At 41.4% G+C, this 17,853-nt stretch overlaps 3 protein-coding genes across 16 annotated transcripts in view; 2 read left to right on the top strand and 1 right to left on the bottom strand.

Annotated features, from left to right (window-relative positions):
- Positions 1-7,519, top strand: part of Naam (Nicotinamide amidase) — a 54,229-nt gene extending 46,710 nt beyond the window's left edge. For 7 of the 8 annotated variants that reach the window (XM_075700888.1, XM_075700894.1, XM_075700893.1 and 4 more), the window contains one exon: positions 4,218-7,519. In XM_075700888.1, the coding sequence (XP_075557003.1) occupies positions 4,255-5,292 (1,038 nt within the window). In that variant the 5' untranslated portion in view covers positions 4,218-4,254 and the 3' untranslated portion in view covers positions 5,293-7,519. Of the gene's footprint in view, positions 1-4,204 lie in introns of all 8 variants that reach the window. The other variant, XM_075700889.1, reaches the window with a different exon arrangement.
- Positions 7,346-13,108, bottom strand: LOC142589272 (disks large-associated protein 5-like). 2 transcript variants are annotated; one of them, XM_075700901.1, is made up of 6 exons: positions 12,885-13,108; positions 12,657-12,817; positions 11,339-11,499; positions 10,713-10,835; positions 8,498-8,711; positions 7,346-7,670 (listed from the first exon to the last, which is right to left on the bottom strand). In XM_075700901.1, the coding sequence occupies exons 2-6, from the start codon at positions 12,772-12,774 to the stop codon at positions 7,552-7,554; spliced, it is 735 nt and encodes a 244-aa protein (XP_075557016.1). In that variant the 5' UTR covers positions 12,775-12,817; positions 12,885-13,108; the 3' UTR covers positions 7,346-7,551. The 2 variants fall into 2 exon arrangements, with proteins under 2 accessions (XP_075557016.1, XP_075557015.1); XM_075700900.1 differs by having other exon boundaries at positions 12,657-12,782; positions 12,885-13,106.
- A 154-nt stretch (positions 13,109-13,262) lies between these two features.
- Positions 13,263-17,853, top strand: part of Mvd (mevalonate diphosphate decarboxylase) — a 116,308-nt gene continuing 111,717 nt past the window's right edge. For 2 of the 6 annotated variants that reach the window (XM_075700886.1, XM_075700873.1), the window contains exons 1-2: positions 13,270-13,526; positions 13,638-13,708. In XM_075700886.1, coding sequence (XP_075557001.1) covers positions 13,445-13,526; positions 13,638-13,708 — 153 coding nt within the window. In that variant the 5' untranslated portion in view covers positions 13,270-13,444. Of the gene's footprint in view, positions 13,527-13,637; positions 13,709-17,853 lie in introns of all 6 variants that reach the window. The other 4 variants (XM_075700881.1, XM_075700883.1, XM_075700865.1 and 1 more) reach the window with 4 other exon arrangements.

The following is a 17,853-nucleotide window of genomic DNA, read 5'->3' as shown; positions in this document are numbered from 1 at the left end:
TGAAGATAAAGAAGAAACACAACAAAAGCGAAACAAAAGACAGTGTACGTAATGAATGTTGTATATATTTGCTTTGTTTACAAAATCTTTCTCGTCATTCCATCCCACGTCCACATCCTCTGGAAAGTTATCTATAACATGAGTGAACAGTTACTTCACGCCTCTTCTTCATCGTCTTATGCTGGTCTCAGTTAACATTTCAATATTGCAACTGCGCTTCTCTGTTTCACGATTCTTTCGCGGTGTTTCTTGCAATTATACCAAACTCAAGAGCATACGACGGCGAAACAGCAGGTGATTAATAGCAAATGCTTATGCACAATTTAGATAACTCCCACAGGAGATTCTGCATGTAATATTTTTTTTCTCTCTCGAGTCTGCGAGGTGCCTTTGGACCGTCACTGGCAACAAGCATGCGTTAAGCATTATGTGCATTTGTTTTAAACACATGTTCTAGAGTAAAAGATGGTATCTGAAAAACTACAGCACAGCCATTTGATCGTGGGACTGCGTATGAGCAAAGTTGGGAGTGCGATTATTGTGAGGGGGAAAACAAAAATAAAATCGAGAGCAAAGTTCGGAGTGCATTTATTATGCAAGCACGTTGTGTATGCAAGTATATGCGGTGTATTGATAATTATATGTCTTCACCATTTGCTCACAAGAACAAAGCATTCATCAGTTTTTTAATACCTGCATTTAATTATTATACTATAAGTAAGAGCATATTTCGATGTGAAATCAGGTTTAACCAGATTTTCATGAATTTTGTTCGTGGTGTAGACATTGAAAACAAATTTTGGCATTGACCAACTAAGTGAATATTTGAGTATCTGTGATGGGTGGGTAGTATGGGGTAGGAATCACCTGGTTAGCTAGGCGCCTGGAAGTGACTTGCAGGTATGCATTGCAATATTGACACTAATGCCAGTGAAGCTGTAGATGTGGTCAGTCACACATTTTATCTGTGCATATGTCATGGAATAAGTGGTGAAGAAGTAGCCTTCTGGAACAATATAAACAAGATGCTAATAGAGCTAACATGTTATATTATCATCATCATCAACTTGAACTTTGAACAATTTGATACTCTTTGTTGGCTCCATATCTCTCCAATTTCTCTCTCTCTTTCCTCACCTCTCACCTCTTCATTGCTGTGTTCTATTATAAGCAGTCATTTACAGTGTGAGATGTTCGCTTAGGACAGATCAGCAATTCTTATTATTCTCGTTTAATATAGAAGGTAGTCAGCCTTTGCATTCCTCAAGTAAAACATTTCACAGGGGATTTGAGATGCTGAAAGTAAAGCGTGTATGAAGGAATCATGACAACAAGAACAATAATCAAAATGCAAATGAGAAGTCGCTTATTAACTTCTCAGTTGCTTTTGACCTCCCCACCTTCATCTTTCACCACACGCCAAATTAGTGTTTTACTTGGAGTGCACAGGCCAACAAGTACATTCTATATTGAAGGAGATGAGGAACAAGAACTGTTGATTTATTCTAAGTGAACATCTGGCATTGTGACTGCTTGTCTTGGAGCTCTGAAATCAAGAGTTGGAGGGAGACAAGAGAGAGAGCTAGAGAGACGTGCAGCCATGCCGCAAGGAGGATCTAATTGTTTAAAATAATATTTTGAATCACATAATTCACGATGGTGCTTGCGTATGTGGCTGGTATGATCAGGAAAAGCATTAAATTTAATATGATTGAATACAAAGTATGGAAAAACATTCAGAAGCAAAATAGTATGCAAAGACAGCAGAATCGCAGAAGTACAATACAGGAATACAATACAAATCATCAATGCTATTCATAAGCATTCAGTATCATGGTGTATGGCTGACAGATGCCTTTTCTCTGATGTACACCGAATTAAAACCTACATTGGTGTATGTGGTCACTGGAGGCACAAGGAATGTTCCTTGTGGCTAGACATTAGTGTATGCATTTCATATTCACCACTAGACGCTTCTTTGGAAGAAAGTAGCATAGGCCATGCCATTAATTTCATATACCATTAAGCCCTCAGCAAATGGCAGCCCTAAGAAGAGCCATATATGCGGTGTTGAAGTCAAAGAACCAACTGATCAAGTGAGCAAAAAGACTGAAAAAGGAAGTAATGAGAAAATGGAATAATGCAAAAGCAATGCCTAATGCAATAGTGGAAGAAAAATTTTGCAAGCTTGAATTGCCACAGTCTGACTGCATGCTCAGAGAAGAGGACTTGTTAGTGGCTAAAGCCACTACCAAAAGAAACTGGTGGTACCCTGAATCATGGGCTATGATGCGTGCCTCTTTTTATACATATGTGATCCATTTACCTATAAGTTTCTGTGTCAAAATGACATTCTCCTCCTACCCCTCCTACCCAGCATTTAGACAGTGAGATAGTACAGTTGCATTTTGAATGGCCATAAAGGGTCTATACCAGTGGCATGGTATTCTTGTCTTCGACAAAATTTAGATGCGGAAGACATGGCTGTTCACTCATAAACAAGGATGTACTTTAGGTTTACTGACTTAGGTGAATGTTTGCAACAAAAAAAATTAGTGGCTTTAGTGTTGTGCTGCTGAACCTGGGGGAGGGGGGAAGGCGTAGAATATAATCTCCGCCATGGCGGCCGCATTTCGGTGGGCGCAAAATGCAAAAATACCTGTGTATCCTGCATTGGGTGCATGTTAAAGAAACCCAGGTGGTTGAAATTAATCTGGAGTCCCCTACTACGGCGTGCCTCATAATCATATTGGGGTTTTGGCACATAAAACCCTGGAATTTAGTTTGTTTTTCAACACAGAAATCAACTAGCAGACCACTAACTTGTTTGCTCTGTGACATACTACTGTGCTGCTTAGCTCAGATGGTAGTGCCCTGAAATACACTGGTCAAGCCCCTGAAAGATACTGGTCACAGGTTTGATTTCCATACAGGAATGAATTTTTTAGCTGTGAAGCTGAGAAATTCATACGGGTTGCCTTTGTAACTGGGGGTACTCTTGCATCACACATGCTGCAGAAGTTCTTGGTGCAGGGAAGGGCACTTATCAATATGATGATGATCCTGGGCTGGTTTTTTGTAGCAATGCCTTATTCCAATGCTAATGCCTTTCAGCACTTTTCGCATTCATGAGCTCTGTGCGGCCACTCACAAACACGAAAAGTTCCGAAAGGTGTTAGCATCGGGAATAGGAATCGCTACAAAATTGTGGCCCTGCTGAATTTGCTACCAGCACACATTTGAGCACCATGAGGTGATTTGCCATGGTGGCCTAGTGGCTATGGCATAAGCCCGAGGGCAGGGTATCAAATCCCAGCCATGGCAGCCACATTTTGATGGGCATGAGATGCAGAAATGCCCATCAACTGTGCATTGTGTACCTTTTAAAGAACCCCAGGTAATCAAGATTAATCTGAAGTCCCCCACTATGGCATGCTTCATAATCATATTGTGGTTTTCGCTCAAAGAAAACGCAAGAATTAAAAAAAAATTATTTAGCATTACAACAGAATGAGTTTGCCCTTGTTGCTGGTAAAGTTATAAAAATTTCAGTGAGGTTACAGATATTATTAATATACAAAAAAGTTGTATTGACACTTGCTTTGCATCCTAAGTCCCTGTTTTATAGTGCTTTTCAGAAATGTTTTCAGAGTGCATGGCCACTTGCAGCTATCATTTGGATGCACTTTTTCTTCCGACATTAGTGGCATACATATCAGTATGAGAATAATTCAAAGCTGTGTTCTAACCTTCCTATTCTCCTACCTCTCTCTGCAGCTTTCCGTGGGTTTGCAGCAGTTCTTGCATCATATTGTAAAGCAAACTTAAACATTATTTAACATAGTTCTCCCTGTCAACATAAATATAGCTTCATCTGTTGTTGATAGTAGTAAAATTATTTGTAAACTTATCCACAGTTTACCTTCGTCCATTTGCTTCAGCCTTGTATTATGAAATATTCATGGTGTGATAGGGCTAATGTTTAGTAGACTCTAATATAACTTTTTTTTTTACAGTTCATTTAACAATACATATACTTATATATTCTCAATGGTATGCCATGCTCTGAGCAGATATTTCTATGTTGCATTTGTGCAACTGTGTGCATGCATGAGTGCAACTGTATTAAGTATTCTTGCGCTTGCTTTTCCCATTGCATTGTTGTTGACTGAATTGCCTCTCTATGAACTGTAACGGCATGCAGTTTTTCTTTTTAGGTGACTACGTTGATGGTATAGCAAGTAGTCGCCCTTCATGATGAGCAAGCTGGAATTTGACAGTGGCTGCAAATCACCGAAGGAGTGGTTCACTGAGCTTGCAGCCGGCCAACCGGACATGTTATCCAAGGAAGCTTTTTCTGCTTTTCTGAGCTCGCTTTTCACCGACTTTGATGAGCTACAAACCAGTGATAAACAACATGCAGTTACTCTGCTGTTTGAGACATTTGATCGTAACCATGATGGAAAAATAGATTTTTCAGAATTTGAAACATTCTGGACACAATGGGTGGAAGTTGTACTACACCCAAAGTGGGCTTTTATTGTTGTTGATGTACAGAATGATTTCATCACTGGAAGTCTTTCAGTGAAAAATCTTGCTGAAAACAGGGACCCCGAAGGCATTGTGCCCATTATTAATGACCTTGTAGAAAATGTCCCATGGAAACTAATTGTGTATTCACAAGACTGGCACCCAAAAGACCACATTTCATTTTATGAAAACAAGGACTGCCGACCTTTCCATGCCAGTAGCAAAGTGAATGCTGGAGATGCCAAGGTTTTTGATACTGTGATGTTTGCCGATGCCATATGCTGCACTGGTTGCATTGAGCAAACCCTGTGGCCAGCACATTGTATACAAGATACCTGGGGGGCAGAGCTGCACAAAGACCTCAGAGTGCGTGACAATGCACTGATAATCCGCAAAGGCACAAGCCCAGATGTGGACAGCTACTCTGCATTCTGGGATAATGACAAACGCTCGTGCACTAGTCTCGACAAAGAGCTGAAGGCACATGGAATCACTGATGTTGTTATTTGTGGAATAGCGTATGATGTTTGTGTGGCCTCCACAGCATTGCACGCTATACAGTTGGGGTACAGGACCGTTATCGTTGATGATGCTTCATGTGGCACTTGTGCTGCAGCCACAGAAGCCACCAAGAGCCGTTTAGTTGCACAGCATTGTATGCTGCTGAGCAGCTCAGAGGTAAAGAAACTGGTCTCTGGTGGTACGAGGCCGCATAAATTAGGCATTCAGCTTGCAAAGGCCATGGCAGCCACAAGCAAGTGATTATCTTTCATTTAGTGCAGCGATGAAAATGTGAGTCTGTCACAGAACTGTAATGGCCACTGTTGTTGCCAGAGCACTTAAGCTCCTGTATGTTAGAGCTGTTATCACCTTTGTTGACAGCAAGGACCCAGTTTTGCAGTGGGCCATTGTGACTGAGCACAGCGCCAGTACATAGAAACCCGCAAACTTTGTTCACAGTTGTGGCCTTCTGCAAGACTACCGTTCCAGCCTTATCTGACCATGTCTGCTTGGAACTGGTGTTTATAATGCAGTTGCTTTGTGTGTGGGAATACTGCTTTACTTAAGAAGTAATCAAATGTTTCAATAAATGTGTGCCATACGAACAAGTGGATGCTTTACGTGCAAGCAGTGATATATTCTTATATGTTAAGTATTTAGTTTGCCACTGTGCCAGCCTTATGTTAAGCCCAAATTTTTTTTTTGCAAGTATAATTTAGCTACATTAATAGCTACCTTTGTGTTGTTAAAAATGATGCAGCAGCATGATTTTTCTTTAATTTCGAATGTAGCATTAGCTCTCAATATGGAACATATTGAAGATTTTGTTCTAGAGTGCCTTTGCAAATGTGATTATTTCTCATACTATTCCTTTTGCATTGTTTGACAAGAAAACACTTGCATGTCTGTGACAAATACTGTGCTTAGCTTAAGGGTACAGTGAGCCATACTTGGCTTTGTATACAAACACTCATTCTGATTGCTATCTGTATTGATCTTGTGCTGTCTGTGATGCCACCTGTAATGACCCAGATAATTTGCAAATGTGATTATTTCTGAAACTATTCCTTTTCCATTGTTTGACAAGAAAGCACTTGCATGTCTGTGACAGGTACTGTGTTTAGCCCAAGGGTACAGTGAGCCATACTTGGCTTTGTACACAAACCTTCTGATTCTGATTGCTATCTGTATTGATCTTGTGCTGTCTGTGATGCCACCTGTAATGACCCAGATAATTTGAAAATGTGATTATTTCTGAAACTGTTCTTTTTCCATTGTTTGACAAGAAAGCACTTGCATGTCTGTGACAAATACTGTGCTTAGCTTAAGGGTACAGTGAGCCATACTTGGCTTTGTACACAAACACTCATTCTGATTGCTATCTGTATTGATCTTGTGCTGTCTGTGATGCCACCTGTAATGACCCAGATAATTTGAAAATGTGATTATTTCTGAAACTATTCCTTTTCCATTCTTTGACACGAAAGCACTTGCATGTCTGTGACAGGTACTGTGTTTAGCCCAAGGGTACAGTGGGCCATACTTGGCTTTGTACATAAACACTCATCTAATATGATTGCTATCCGTATTGATCTTTGCTGTCTGCGACGCCCCCTGTAACGACCCAGATAATTTTTATATGCATTTTTATCTTTTGCAGGAAGAATTGACGTCACTTCTACCAGTACCTTGTAGAAAATAATGACAGCCGAGTGTATAAAGTTATTGCAACAGATTTTTACACCTGAACTTAGCCCCAGAGTACTTTTTGTATCTACATCTAGTATGTTGCTTTTTTGTTTCCCTAAACTAATAAGCCTGATACATCTTTGTTATATTAAACCAGACATTTTCCTCTTGTTTACTTTTAAAGCAACATATGTTAACTCCCCTTTGCACTGAAGTTAACCTGTTGGTAATTGGTGTTAAAAATATAGTTGATAATTCTAAACTGCAAGCTGCAAAAGCCATCAAATTGCATTCCTTTGTAAACATCAGAACACATTTTTATTATGCTTGCAACAGGCAAGAGCCTGGACAGCACAAAGCCACAAAAAAAAAAAAAAAGACCACATTTCTGATATGCACAAGTAAAACGCAAAATTTTCAATTGAAGAATTTTTCTGCACTTTAAAAGCAGTTATTAATGTCCAAGTGTGGCATGGCCAAGGTGTAAGTTTTTTTTTAATGCTTGCTGCAAAACTTTTGATTAGTAGCATAGAAAACTGTTGTCCCCCCCCCCCCCCCCCCCGACTACTTGAAGACTGTGCACAAAAAAAAGGGGGGGGGGGGGTGCGACACAAGACAACATGAGTGCAGACAAACAAGCATTTATTTGGAAAGACATGGAAAGTGAATATGAGCATAAGTAAATCTTGCTATGTGCTTTGGTGTTGCATAAACTTTATGCCTTGAAACAATTGTTCTGTAGCAATTATATGCAATATTTTTGTTGACGCCCAATAAAATGGATAAAGGTGCTCGCTCATTTATGCAGGAGAGCTTTTTTTTTTTGTCAGATCAGTTATGTTGAAGGAGCACTTTTTTTGCCGATTGTGTAACACACACAAGTGGTGAAAAATCCTTTTGTTTTGGAGATTTTTGAAGGCTTCTTGGTGTTCCTTGAGGGCATCTTGTTTCTGAAAAATTGAGTTGACATGTAAATATCAAACCTGTTGTTCGGTGTGGCATGCAAATTTTTTTTTTTTACATGCTGAAGCACATTGAATGAAGCAGTTATACTGCAATCATTAAGTATAATGGTGCACCACAGGCAATAAGAGGCGCAGGGTTCCAAGAAAATACTCCACCATTATAAATGCAACATTATGTGGCAGTTTCCTGCTTACGAAGCCAAAGACAGTGCATATGGTTGCCAAAATTTTCACCACAGACCATTCTGACCTGTTGCACTACAGCACTTTGGGCTGACTCAATATTATTCCAAAAAGAGTTTCATTAACTTTACAGCATCGCGACGTAAGTATGGCTCTTTCAGAATAAAAGGTAGTCCATCTTTAACACTGAAAAAATTAACCAGGCCCAAGCACACGCTTTGAAATCCATGACATTGCAGAACTTGAAGGGGGTGTCACCAAAAGTCTCATTTTCCATATAAGAATCGCTTGTTTTTCTTTGCTACTGTAGGAAAGTAATTTACTAATGCAGCTGAAATTATTTTTCTCTTTAGTGTCCCTTTAAAGAAATTCTTGCACAATTGTACAATTTTGCCCAAAACTGCCTATGACAACATTCAGTTATTTTTGTGATCGCACTTTGCGAGACTTGTATGCAGCATGTCTTTATTGCCATGTGGACTCTATGCACGAAAGTGCAAACCCGTGATAACATGTATGAAAGCAGGTGTGCACTTTTATACCATGCTGATAATTTCAGTTTAGGCAAAACTATAATAAAATATGCTTGAAGGAAAAATTTACAGGACAAATAACACTTTAACACTAACTATTTTGCTTCGGTCGAGCAGGGCTTGATACAACAAAGAAGTTTGGTGCTTCGAAGAGGACAGCATTCTCTTTGTCAGCAATTCCAGCAGATGCTTGAGCACTGGTAGCTATGCGAGCTTTTGCTTCAGCGAGACGCTTTCGCGATGCTGCAATCCTTGCTTTTTGCATCGCTGTGGGCACAAATTTTTTTGCTGCAGGTTTTGTGGTCTTCACCTGCAAGAGAACAGGGGGGTCTTTGTTAACTGATCACGACTTTAGCGATGCCAACTGGTACACAAACATTTCAAACTGTTTTGCTCCATGAAGAACAAAACAATACCAGTCATGGAAGTGGCACTTGACCTTTTGGAGCATAACTTACTGCTCTGGTGCAAATCTCCATATGCAGTTAACGGTAATAGACGCTGAATGTTAGTACCCTCTGAATGCTATGATGCAACTTACTGTTGAATGAAGACAAATGCAGAGTAACCTGAATTCACAGGTAATTCTGCATTCCAATAAATATGGTTTTGGCACATAAAACTCCAGAATTCAATACATTTCAATGAAGAGTTCACTCCTCCCAAGCTGTCGCTGGATTCTTTATCCCTTTCATCTGCTAAAGTCATGTCCACAAGTTGATGTGTACAGCCACCCGATTCAAGGACGCTATTTTTGTTGTCCTTGCAGGCATAGATAGCTGGAATAGCATCTATGTTGTGTAGCTTGTGCGTCCATGCCTACTTGTCCTGTTTTTGAATTTTTTGTGTGCTCCATGTACAGGCTGCCTAGTCTTAACAAAATGCACCGTATGCAAAGGGGGATCAAGCAGCTGAGCACTCAGTTGTCTGTCACCATAATTATATAAAATGATCATTTCTAAACTAATAAAGCGAATGTAAAACACTAATAAAAGGCATATAGATACCACTGATGGATCACGAAGTGACCGCAAATATCCAGCACTTGTAGCGAGAAATCATGTGCCACCGAAGCGGTCATGGTGACAAATAGGTGTCAATAACAGTAAACAAGAAGAAAAGAGTTTATTTCAGTCAACTGCAATATATCCGTCACTGATCAATTTTTGCACCTGCTCCGATTATTTGGACTTCCCCACGGCACTGCCACATTCTCCCTACACACTGGTGGATCCAGAAAGGGAGGGGGGTCCTGGGCCCTGCCTGAGATATGCTGTTATACTTAAGCGCCAACAAAGTGGAACATTTTTTTTTTCTCTGCTCGAACATTCGGAGCAGCAGCATGGCACAATACATGCGATAAACGACAATTTTGTGCAGCATCTCTATCACTGCAATATCAAAGAGTGTGTGTGCATAAGCAGTTTATAGAAATGGAAAGACAGTTTACATATATTTGGAAGAGTTTTATATAAAGCAGAATCGAACACCACAGATTTTTCCACCTGTAAGAAATGACAAAATGGGCAAAGGAGAAAGGTAAGCTTAATTTAATTTGCTTCTCAAAGAATGCACATAACAGGTTTTCCAGGTGGAAATGCGCACTCAACTAACTGTGGGGCTCCCAAGTGAACAATGCATGCAAGGTTTCATGTGCAAGATTGTGTTGCTTGCATGATATGAGCCCCCCACACATGCTGTAGCGATTTTAAAGTCAAGGTGAATATAAAAAAATAGTATTAAATGTCACGTCAGTAAGAATTACTCAATACATATTTAAGTAGAGAATCATTGTATGCCCATAATATGAAGTAATCCAGTCATACACATTAGTTTAATGAGCACATTTACCTTTAGCTACAGTTTTATGCAAACAAATATGCAAATATGAGAGCTTCAAGGAGCAAAATGCTCAAGGTGCACGAATGACAAATTTGTAGAGCAAATAGATTTCAGTTCTCAAAAAAAGCGAATAATAAATAAATCCTGAGGTTTTAAAAGCCAAAACCTTGCTATGATAATAAGACACACTATAGTGGTTTAGTTTTGACCCAGCTGGAGTTTTTTTTTACTGTGCACCTCAGTCTAAGTACACAACCGGTTTTGCATTTTGCTCCCATCAAAATGCAGCAGCCATGGCCAAGACTGAAATGGCGACGTCGAGTTCAGCAGCACAACACCATAGGCACTAACCTACCGTGGCAAGTTGCATTTCAGTTCTGTGTGATAGCTTCGTGGGCACCATACGCATTGAAGTACGGAAATAACCTAGCAACTGTAACTACTAGAATAATTTAAAAAAAAAACTCACATTATTAGCTTTTAATCCAATGTTTGGCACGTTTGTTTTGTCAGCATCTTCCCATTGACCAAGTTGCCATGCATTTTCTTGCATTTTAGTAAGCTGATCAAACTTCTTCTGAACATCCTCTACCTGAAAACAGAACAGTGGTGTTATGTGCTTGAAACATGAGATGCAAATATAACGGCATTATTTAAAAATTTTGATTCATTACAATGCAAAGTACTTTGTGCCCACTGTACAGTACTACATGCTAAATTCTACTTATTTTGTCCCTCTAAAGGTTCAACATTGTTTTTATTACCGCGGACCTTATAAGTAGCTATACTGCATGGTGTTACAATATTTCTTAGCCATCCCTACTACCTCTATTTCAAGAAAATTCCTGTGTTTACTGTGAGCATTTGCACGACGTAAACCATACGATACAAAATTGTGCAACTTCAACAGTATAACTCAATGGCAGGAACATTCAAGCCTTAACATAAACAATGCATGTTAACATGTGAGTAACTGTCTAAGTTATTATCTTAGTGCACAAGAATTTGAGCTCCGACAGTCAGTTCACAGGCTTTGCACCTTTTCCATAAATTGACTACTGGCATCGGCACAAACTTTGCAAGGACACCATGTACCTGGAGGTAAACCATGTCCCAGAAACCTTGAAGGTCTTCGCAAGTGGTTTTCTTTTCCCCGACGTTGTTCTCACAAATGTGAATCAATCCAGTGAACTGTGCAAACCGCTCGGTGATGAGCAACTTCGCTTGTCCTGTTGCACTCCTTATGTAACCTTGTGCTGGAAATGAGCAGTTAGTCAAACACCTTTATAAGCATAAGCATGTCACATGAAAGTTGTGGCTATTCCTACAGCATGCTAATAATTCGAAAATGGTAGGCTTTATCACTGCAAAATGCAATGGAGAACTTAGTGCCTGCTGGCATACTTTAGATTGTCAGGCATGCACTGATTAAAACACTGCATGACAAGTTTGTCAGGAGACTGTGAGAAAAGCGTCATAATGTATTCCTGGGCTTGGCAAAGATGTACGACGAGCAGAGATAGTATTACAGTAAACTCTCAAGTTGTACGAACGTCAGTTTAATGAATATTTCATAACGAACTTTTAGAAAATCCCCGGCGGTACTTCTATGTATTCTATGCAAAAATATATCAAACTACTTTCTGAATAGCGAATACTTCAGTTGACGAACTTGATCTGTGGACGCAGGCTCATTTTTGAAATCAGTTCAAAGTTTTGCACTCGGCAGCGCTGGCGCAGCTGATGCTCACCACCCCCAAATCACCCCCCCGGAGGCGTAACACCAACAATCAGAAACTGCTAGCATAAATCCTGCCTTTCCCCTCTGTGCAGTGAAAGTGCTCAAACCCGGTATGTGGACAGAGGTGTGTCACCAGCTGGATGTTGACAGCGACGCTTCGTTTGAACACTATGTGCAGTGTGGCAGTGAGCTCGTTACCTGTGCTCAACTATCGCATCTGGAAATAATTTCTTGTTCGTCCCAAAGGGAAGAGTGCGACGAGGAAGATGCAATGGCAGAGGCAAATTCAAATCCTGTAACTCTAGCCGAGGCTGTAGGATGTCTTGGAAAGTTGCGAGACTTCGAGTCTCAGCAACAACCTGTGCCAGAGGAAGTGCACAAAAACGCACTCTCTGGACAGCTTTGTTACTTCTTGCGCTTAAGGAGCACCAGGGAAAAATGACATTTTCTTTCTTTTTTTCAAAATGAGATAGGCAGCAGCGTAACTGCTACGCAATTCATATATATTGAATTACAAACTCCGTAAATTGCATTTTACACTTTGACTGGATGTCTGCTGTGCTCTATGCTGTTCCATATTCTAGTGAATATTCAGTTTAGTGAACTTTCAGTGAGTGAACTGCTTCCCTAGGTCCCTTGAAGCTCACTCAAGTGAAAGTTCACTGTACTTACCGTCCTCGGATACGTCGGGTTCAGAAGCAGCAACAGTTTCCCAGTAACGGCACATGCTTGTCAAACGCTTTGTCTCTTCTTCTACTAAACCACGGAAGTGTGCTGGGGCAAGTGCCATGACTACAACTGAAAAGAGGGGGAAAGAAATAGAAAGGAAAACGCTACATGGCTATCGCGGAAAACCGTTAATGCTATTTAAAAAATATAGAAGAAAGGTGAAGAACGCACTTCGGTGGAAAGTGTACAGGGCCTCCAAACTCCGCAGCGGTGAAGTCGCACCGCGATGCTCGCGCCTTGCTACACACTGCAACAGCTGAAACTACAGAACACCTACACGTAGAAGCGCTTCAGCCGTTAAACTGTCGCGTGCTGAGCGTTCTGTCTGCCAATCATAGAATTAAGAGCTGCCAATGGTCTGCCCAACGGTCGCGCTAAAATTCCCGCCACTTCGCTTTATTACCTTATGCTGTCTTTAATATCCATATTACAAACGGAATTCTTAAACTGAAAGCTAATAAGTAGATTTTAATTATTTGTACTATTTAATTATATCGCTTCAGATGACCTTTTGCATTTTGGTATTTTTTTGTTCGTTTTGAGTCGCAGGGTGACGCTACTGGTTCTTTATTCTGTGACGTATCTGTGGCACGAAAATTAACATTTCCTCATTCGTGCGTGTCTCGCAACTTCCATGTCTGTGCAATATACTTAAGGAAAGAGCGCTTGAGCTTGAGTGCTTGTTTCGCTTCGTTCACTTGCATGCTGCTGCGGTTTGTGCGCTAGTCAGAATGGACCACGTAACCAAAATTAATGACGAATTATACATGACAACCACCAAAGCGCCGGTCAACATCGCTGTGATTAAATACTGTAAGTAAACGCTAATTTGGAGTACCTTTACTGGCGCAAATTCGCAGTTATGGAGTTACTGTTTGCTTGATTGACGTGTTCTTTTGCCCACGTCCTGTCTTCTTTTTTCAGGGGGGAAAACCGATGAAGAATTGATAATTCCTGCGAATGAGTCGCTCAGCCTAACGTTGAGCACTGAACACGTGAGTGGTGTTTATTAAGCGGGAAGGAATTCCGTCAGTGGATATTTTAGCTTTATAACAAATACAGGAGCAGTTATCTAGGACTAATGCGGGAACTTCATGTGACAGGCGGATGCTGTCTTGTATTCGTGCCACCAATTCTTTGAGAACTGGGTCAGCTGAAACATTACGATGTAGTTTCTTTTACGTTGGTGACATTAGCTTGTTTAGACCACACAGACTAAATCTGTGCAGTATGCCCACTCCTCGGCATCCTGCAGCCAGGTCGCTGCTTGCGAACATTCACGCTTACACGGAAAACTAGGAACGTTTCCTCATCTGCTCTTGTGAGAGGAAAATGGTGATAGCTTCCCAAGTGTACTTCTACATCGCTGCCTATCGAGCTTCATTTTTTATATAAAGCCCTACTGATAGCCCATGCAACTTTCTGGCGAGTTGTTTATGCAGGAGTACGTATTTTCTTCGACACTTATCATGTTTGCTAAGTGCGCTGCTAGGCTGACCTGTTAAAATCCCATTTTAAAAAGTTAAAAAGCTACAGCCAGTGCTGGATGAAGAAATTATGGGCCCGGGGCTGTATTTGCTTTGGGGCTCCAGTGATGACAATCACGGTTATCAGTTACGACGCCGAATATTTTGACTTTTACTAGTCTTGCGTGCTGTTTTAAACTTTATTCTTGGATAAAAGGTTACTTGCTTATGAACATAGCATACGAGGGCATCTTACATCTGATATCACATTCGCAATATTTCTGCTTTAAGAAAACGTTTTTGCTTTGGTTGGGTTGTTATCTAATGCTTATAGTCTAATGGACATGTTGCTGTCATTTCGCTCTGAAGTTGGTCACAAATCCACGAACTGCTCCATTGCTATCACTCGGGGGAAAAAAAGTATCTTGTGTTCTAAAGCAACAAACATTTTAGTTGTACATGGACACTTTAAATTTCTCTGCATCATCATCATCATCAGCCTGGTTACGCCCACTGCAGGGCAAAGGCCTCTCCCATGCTTCTCCAACAACCCCGGTCGTGTACTAATTGTGGCCATGCCGTCCCTGCAAACTTCTTAATATCATCCGCCCACCTAACTTTCTGCCGCCCCCTGCTACGCTTCCCTTCCCTTGGGATCCAGTCCGTAACCCTTAATGACCATCGGTTATCTTCCCTCCTCATTACATGTCCTGCCCATGCCCATTTCTTTTTCTTGATTTCAACTAAGATGTCATTAACTCGCGTTTGTTCCCTCACCCAATCTGCTCTTTTCTTATCCCTTAACGTTACACCTATCATTCTTCTTTCCATAGCTCGTTGTGTCGTCCTCAATTTGAGTAGAACCCTTTTCGTAAGCCTCCATGTTTCTGCCCCGTAGGTGAGTACTGGTAAGACACAGCTATTAAATACTTTTCTCTTGAGGGATAACTGCAACCTGCTGTTCATGATTTGGGAATGTCTGCCAAACGCACTCCAGCCCATTCTTATTCTTCTGATTATTTCCGTCTCATGATCCGGATCCGCCGTCACTACCTGCCCTAAGTAGATGTATTCCCTTACGACTTCCAGTGCCTCGCTGCCTATTGTAAATTGCTGTTCTCTCCCGAGACTGTTAAGCATTACTTTAGTTTTCTGCATATTAATTTTTAGACCCACTCTTCTGCTTTGCCTCTCCAGGTCAGTGAGCATGCATTGCAATTGGTCCCCCTGAGTTACTAAGCAAGGCAATATCATCAGCGAATCGCAAGTTACTAAGGTCTTCTCCATTAACTTTTATCCCCAATTCTTCCCAATCCAGGTCTCTGAATACCTTCTGTAAACACGCTGTGAATAGCATTGGAGATATCGTATCTCCCTGCCTGACGCCTTTCTTTATTGGGATTTTGTTGCTTGCTTTATGGAGGACTACGGTGGCTGTGGAGCCGCTATAGATATCTTCCAGTATTTTTACATATGGCTCATCTACACCCTGATTCCGTAATGCCTCCATGACTGCTGAGGTTTCGACTGAATCAAACGCTTTCTCGTAATCAATGAAAGCTAGACAGAAGTCTAAGGTGTTCCTGATTCTATTTGCAATTACCTTAGTAAATACTTTGTAGGCAACGGACAGTAAGCTGATTGGTCTATAATTTTTCAAGTCTTTGGCGTCCCCTTTCTTATGGATTAGGATTATGTTAGCGTTCTTCCAAGATTCCGGTACGCTCGAGGTCATGAGGCATTGCGTATACAGGGTGGCCAGTTTCTCTAGAACAATCTGTCCACCATCCTTCAACAAATCTGCTGTTACCTGATCCTCCCCAGCTGCCTTCCCCCTTTGCATATCTCCTAAGGCTTTCTTTACTTCTTCCGGCGTTACCTTCGGGATTTCGAATTCCTCTAGACTATTTTCTCTTCCATTATCGTTGTGGGTGCCACTGGTACTGTATAAATCTCTGTAGAACTCCTCAGCCACTTGAACTATCTCATCCATATTAGTAATGATATTGCCGGCTTTGTCTCTTAACGCATACATCTGATTCTTGCCAATTCCTAGTTTCTTCTTCACTGTTTTTAGGCTTCCTCCGCTCCTGAGAGCATGTTCAATTCTATCCATATTATACTTCCTTATGTCAGCTGTCTTACGCTTGTTGATTAACTTCGAAAGTTCTGCCAGTTCTATTCTAGCTGTAGGGTTAGATACTTTCATACATTGGCGTTTCTTGATCAGATCTTTCGTCTCCTGCGCTAGTTTGCTGGTATCCTGCCTAACGGAGTTACCACAGACTTCCATTGCACACTCCTTAATGATGCCCACAAGACTGTCGTTCATTGCTTGAACACTAAGGTCCTCTTCCTGAGTTAAAGCTGAATACCTGTTCTGTAGCTTGATCTGGAATTCCTCTATTTTCCCTCTTACCGCTAACTCATTGATCGGCTTCTTATGTACCAGTTTCTTCCGTTCCCTCCTCAAGTCTAGGCTAATTCGAGTTCTTACCATCCTGTGGTCACTGCAGCGCACCTTGCCGAGCACGTCCACATCGTGTATGATGCCAGGGTTAGCGCAGAGTATGAAGTCTATTTCATTTCTAGTCTCGCCGTTCGGGCTCCTCCACGTCCACTTTCGGCTATCCCGCTTGCGGAAGAAGGTATTCATTATCCTCATATTATTCTTTTCCGCAAACTCTACTAATAACTCTCCCCTGCTATTCCTAGTGTCTATGCCATATTCCCCCACTGCCTTGTCTCCAGCCTGCTTCTTGCCTACCTTGGCATTAAAGTCTCCCATTAGTATAGTGTATTTAGTTTTCACTCTCCCCACCGCCGATTCCACGTCTTCATAGAAGCTTTCGACTTCCTGGTCATCATGACTGGATGTAGGGGCGTAGACCTGTACAATCTTCATTTTGTACCTCTTATAAAGTTTCACAACAAGACCTGCCACCCTCTCGTTAATGCTATAGAATTCCTGTATGTTACCAGCTATATTCTTATTAATCAGGAATCCGACTCCTAGTTCTCTTCTATCCGCTAAGCCCCGGTAGCACAGGACGTGCCCGCTATTTAGCACTGTATATGCTTCTTTCGGCCTCCTAACATCACTGAGCCCTATTATATCCCATTTACTTCCCTCTAATTCCTCCAATAGCACTGCTAGACTCGCCTCACTAGATAACGTTCTAGCGTTAAACGTTGCCAGGTTCATATTCCAATGGCGGCCTGTCCGGAGCCAGTGATTCTTAGCACCCTCTGCTGCGTCGCAGGTCTGACCGCCGCCGTGGTCAGTTGCTTCGCAGCTGCTGGGGACTGAGGGCCGGGGTTTGAATGTTGTGTTCATAGGAGGTTAGGTTAAATTTCTCTGCATATGTACCATAAAGTCTAGGCAAATACCAGAAAGCACATGTACTAGGTGAATCCTCCTCTCTTAGATGGGAGGAGGCAAGAGAGGAAGGTCTCAAGGGCTGGTTCAGCAAAGGAAGAGAGCCTCTCTGCATGAAGGGCAGGTTGCCTCCTCGCACCACACATTATTTTGGCTACTACTAAAGAATTCTTGCGGTATAATTCTCCCTGGAAAACGCTTTACAACTTCTGTTTAACCGAAATTTTTATCTGCTGTCATTGCGCAGTGGCTTTGGCGTTGCGCTGCTACGCTCGAGGGTGTGGGATCAAATTTT

The sequence above is a fragment of the Dermacentor variabilis genome, chromosome 1, assembly GCF_050947875.1.
Source record: "Dermacentor variabilis isolate Ectoservices chromosome 1, ASM5094787v1, whole genome shotgun sequence".
Classification (NCBI taxonomy): Eukaryota; Metazoa; Arthropoda; class Arachnida; order Ixodida; family Ixodidae; genus Dermacentor; species Dermacentor variabilis.
This window is presented reverse-complemented; position numbering and strand designations above follow the sequence as displayed.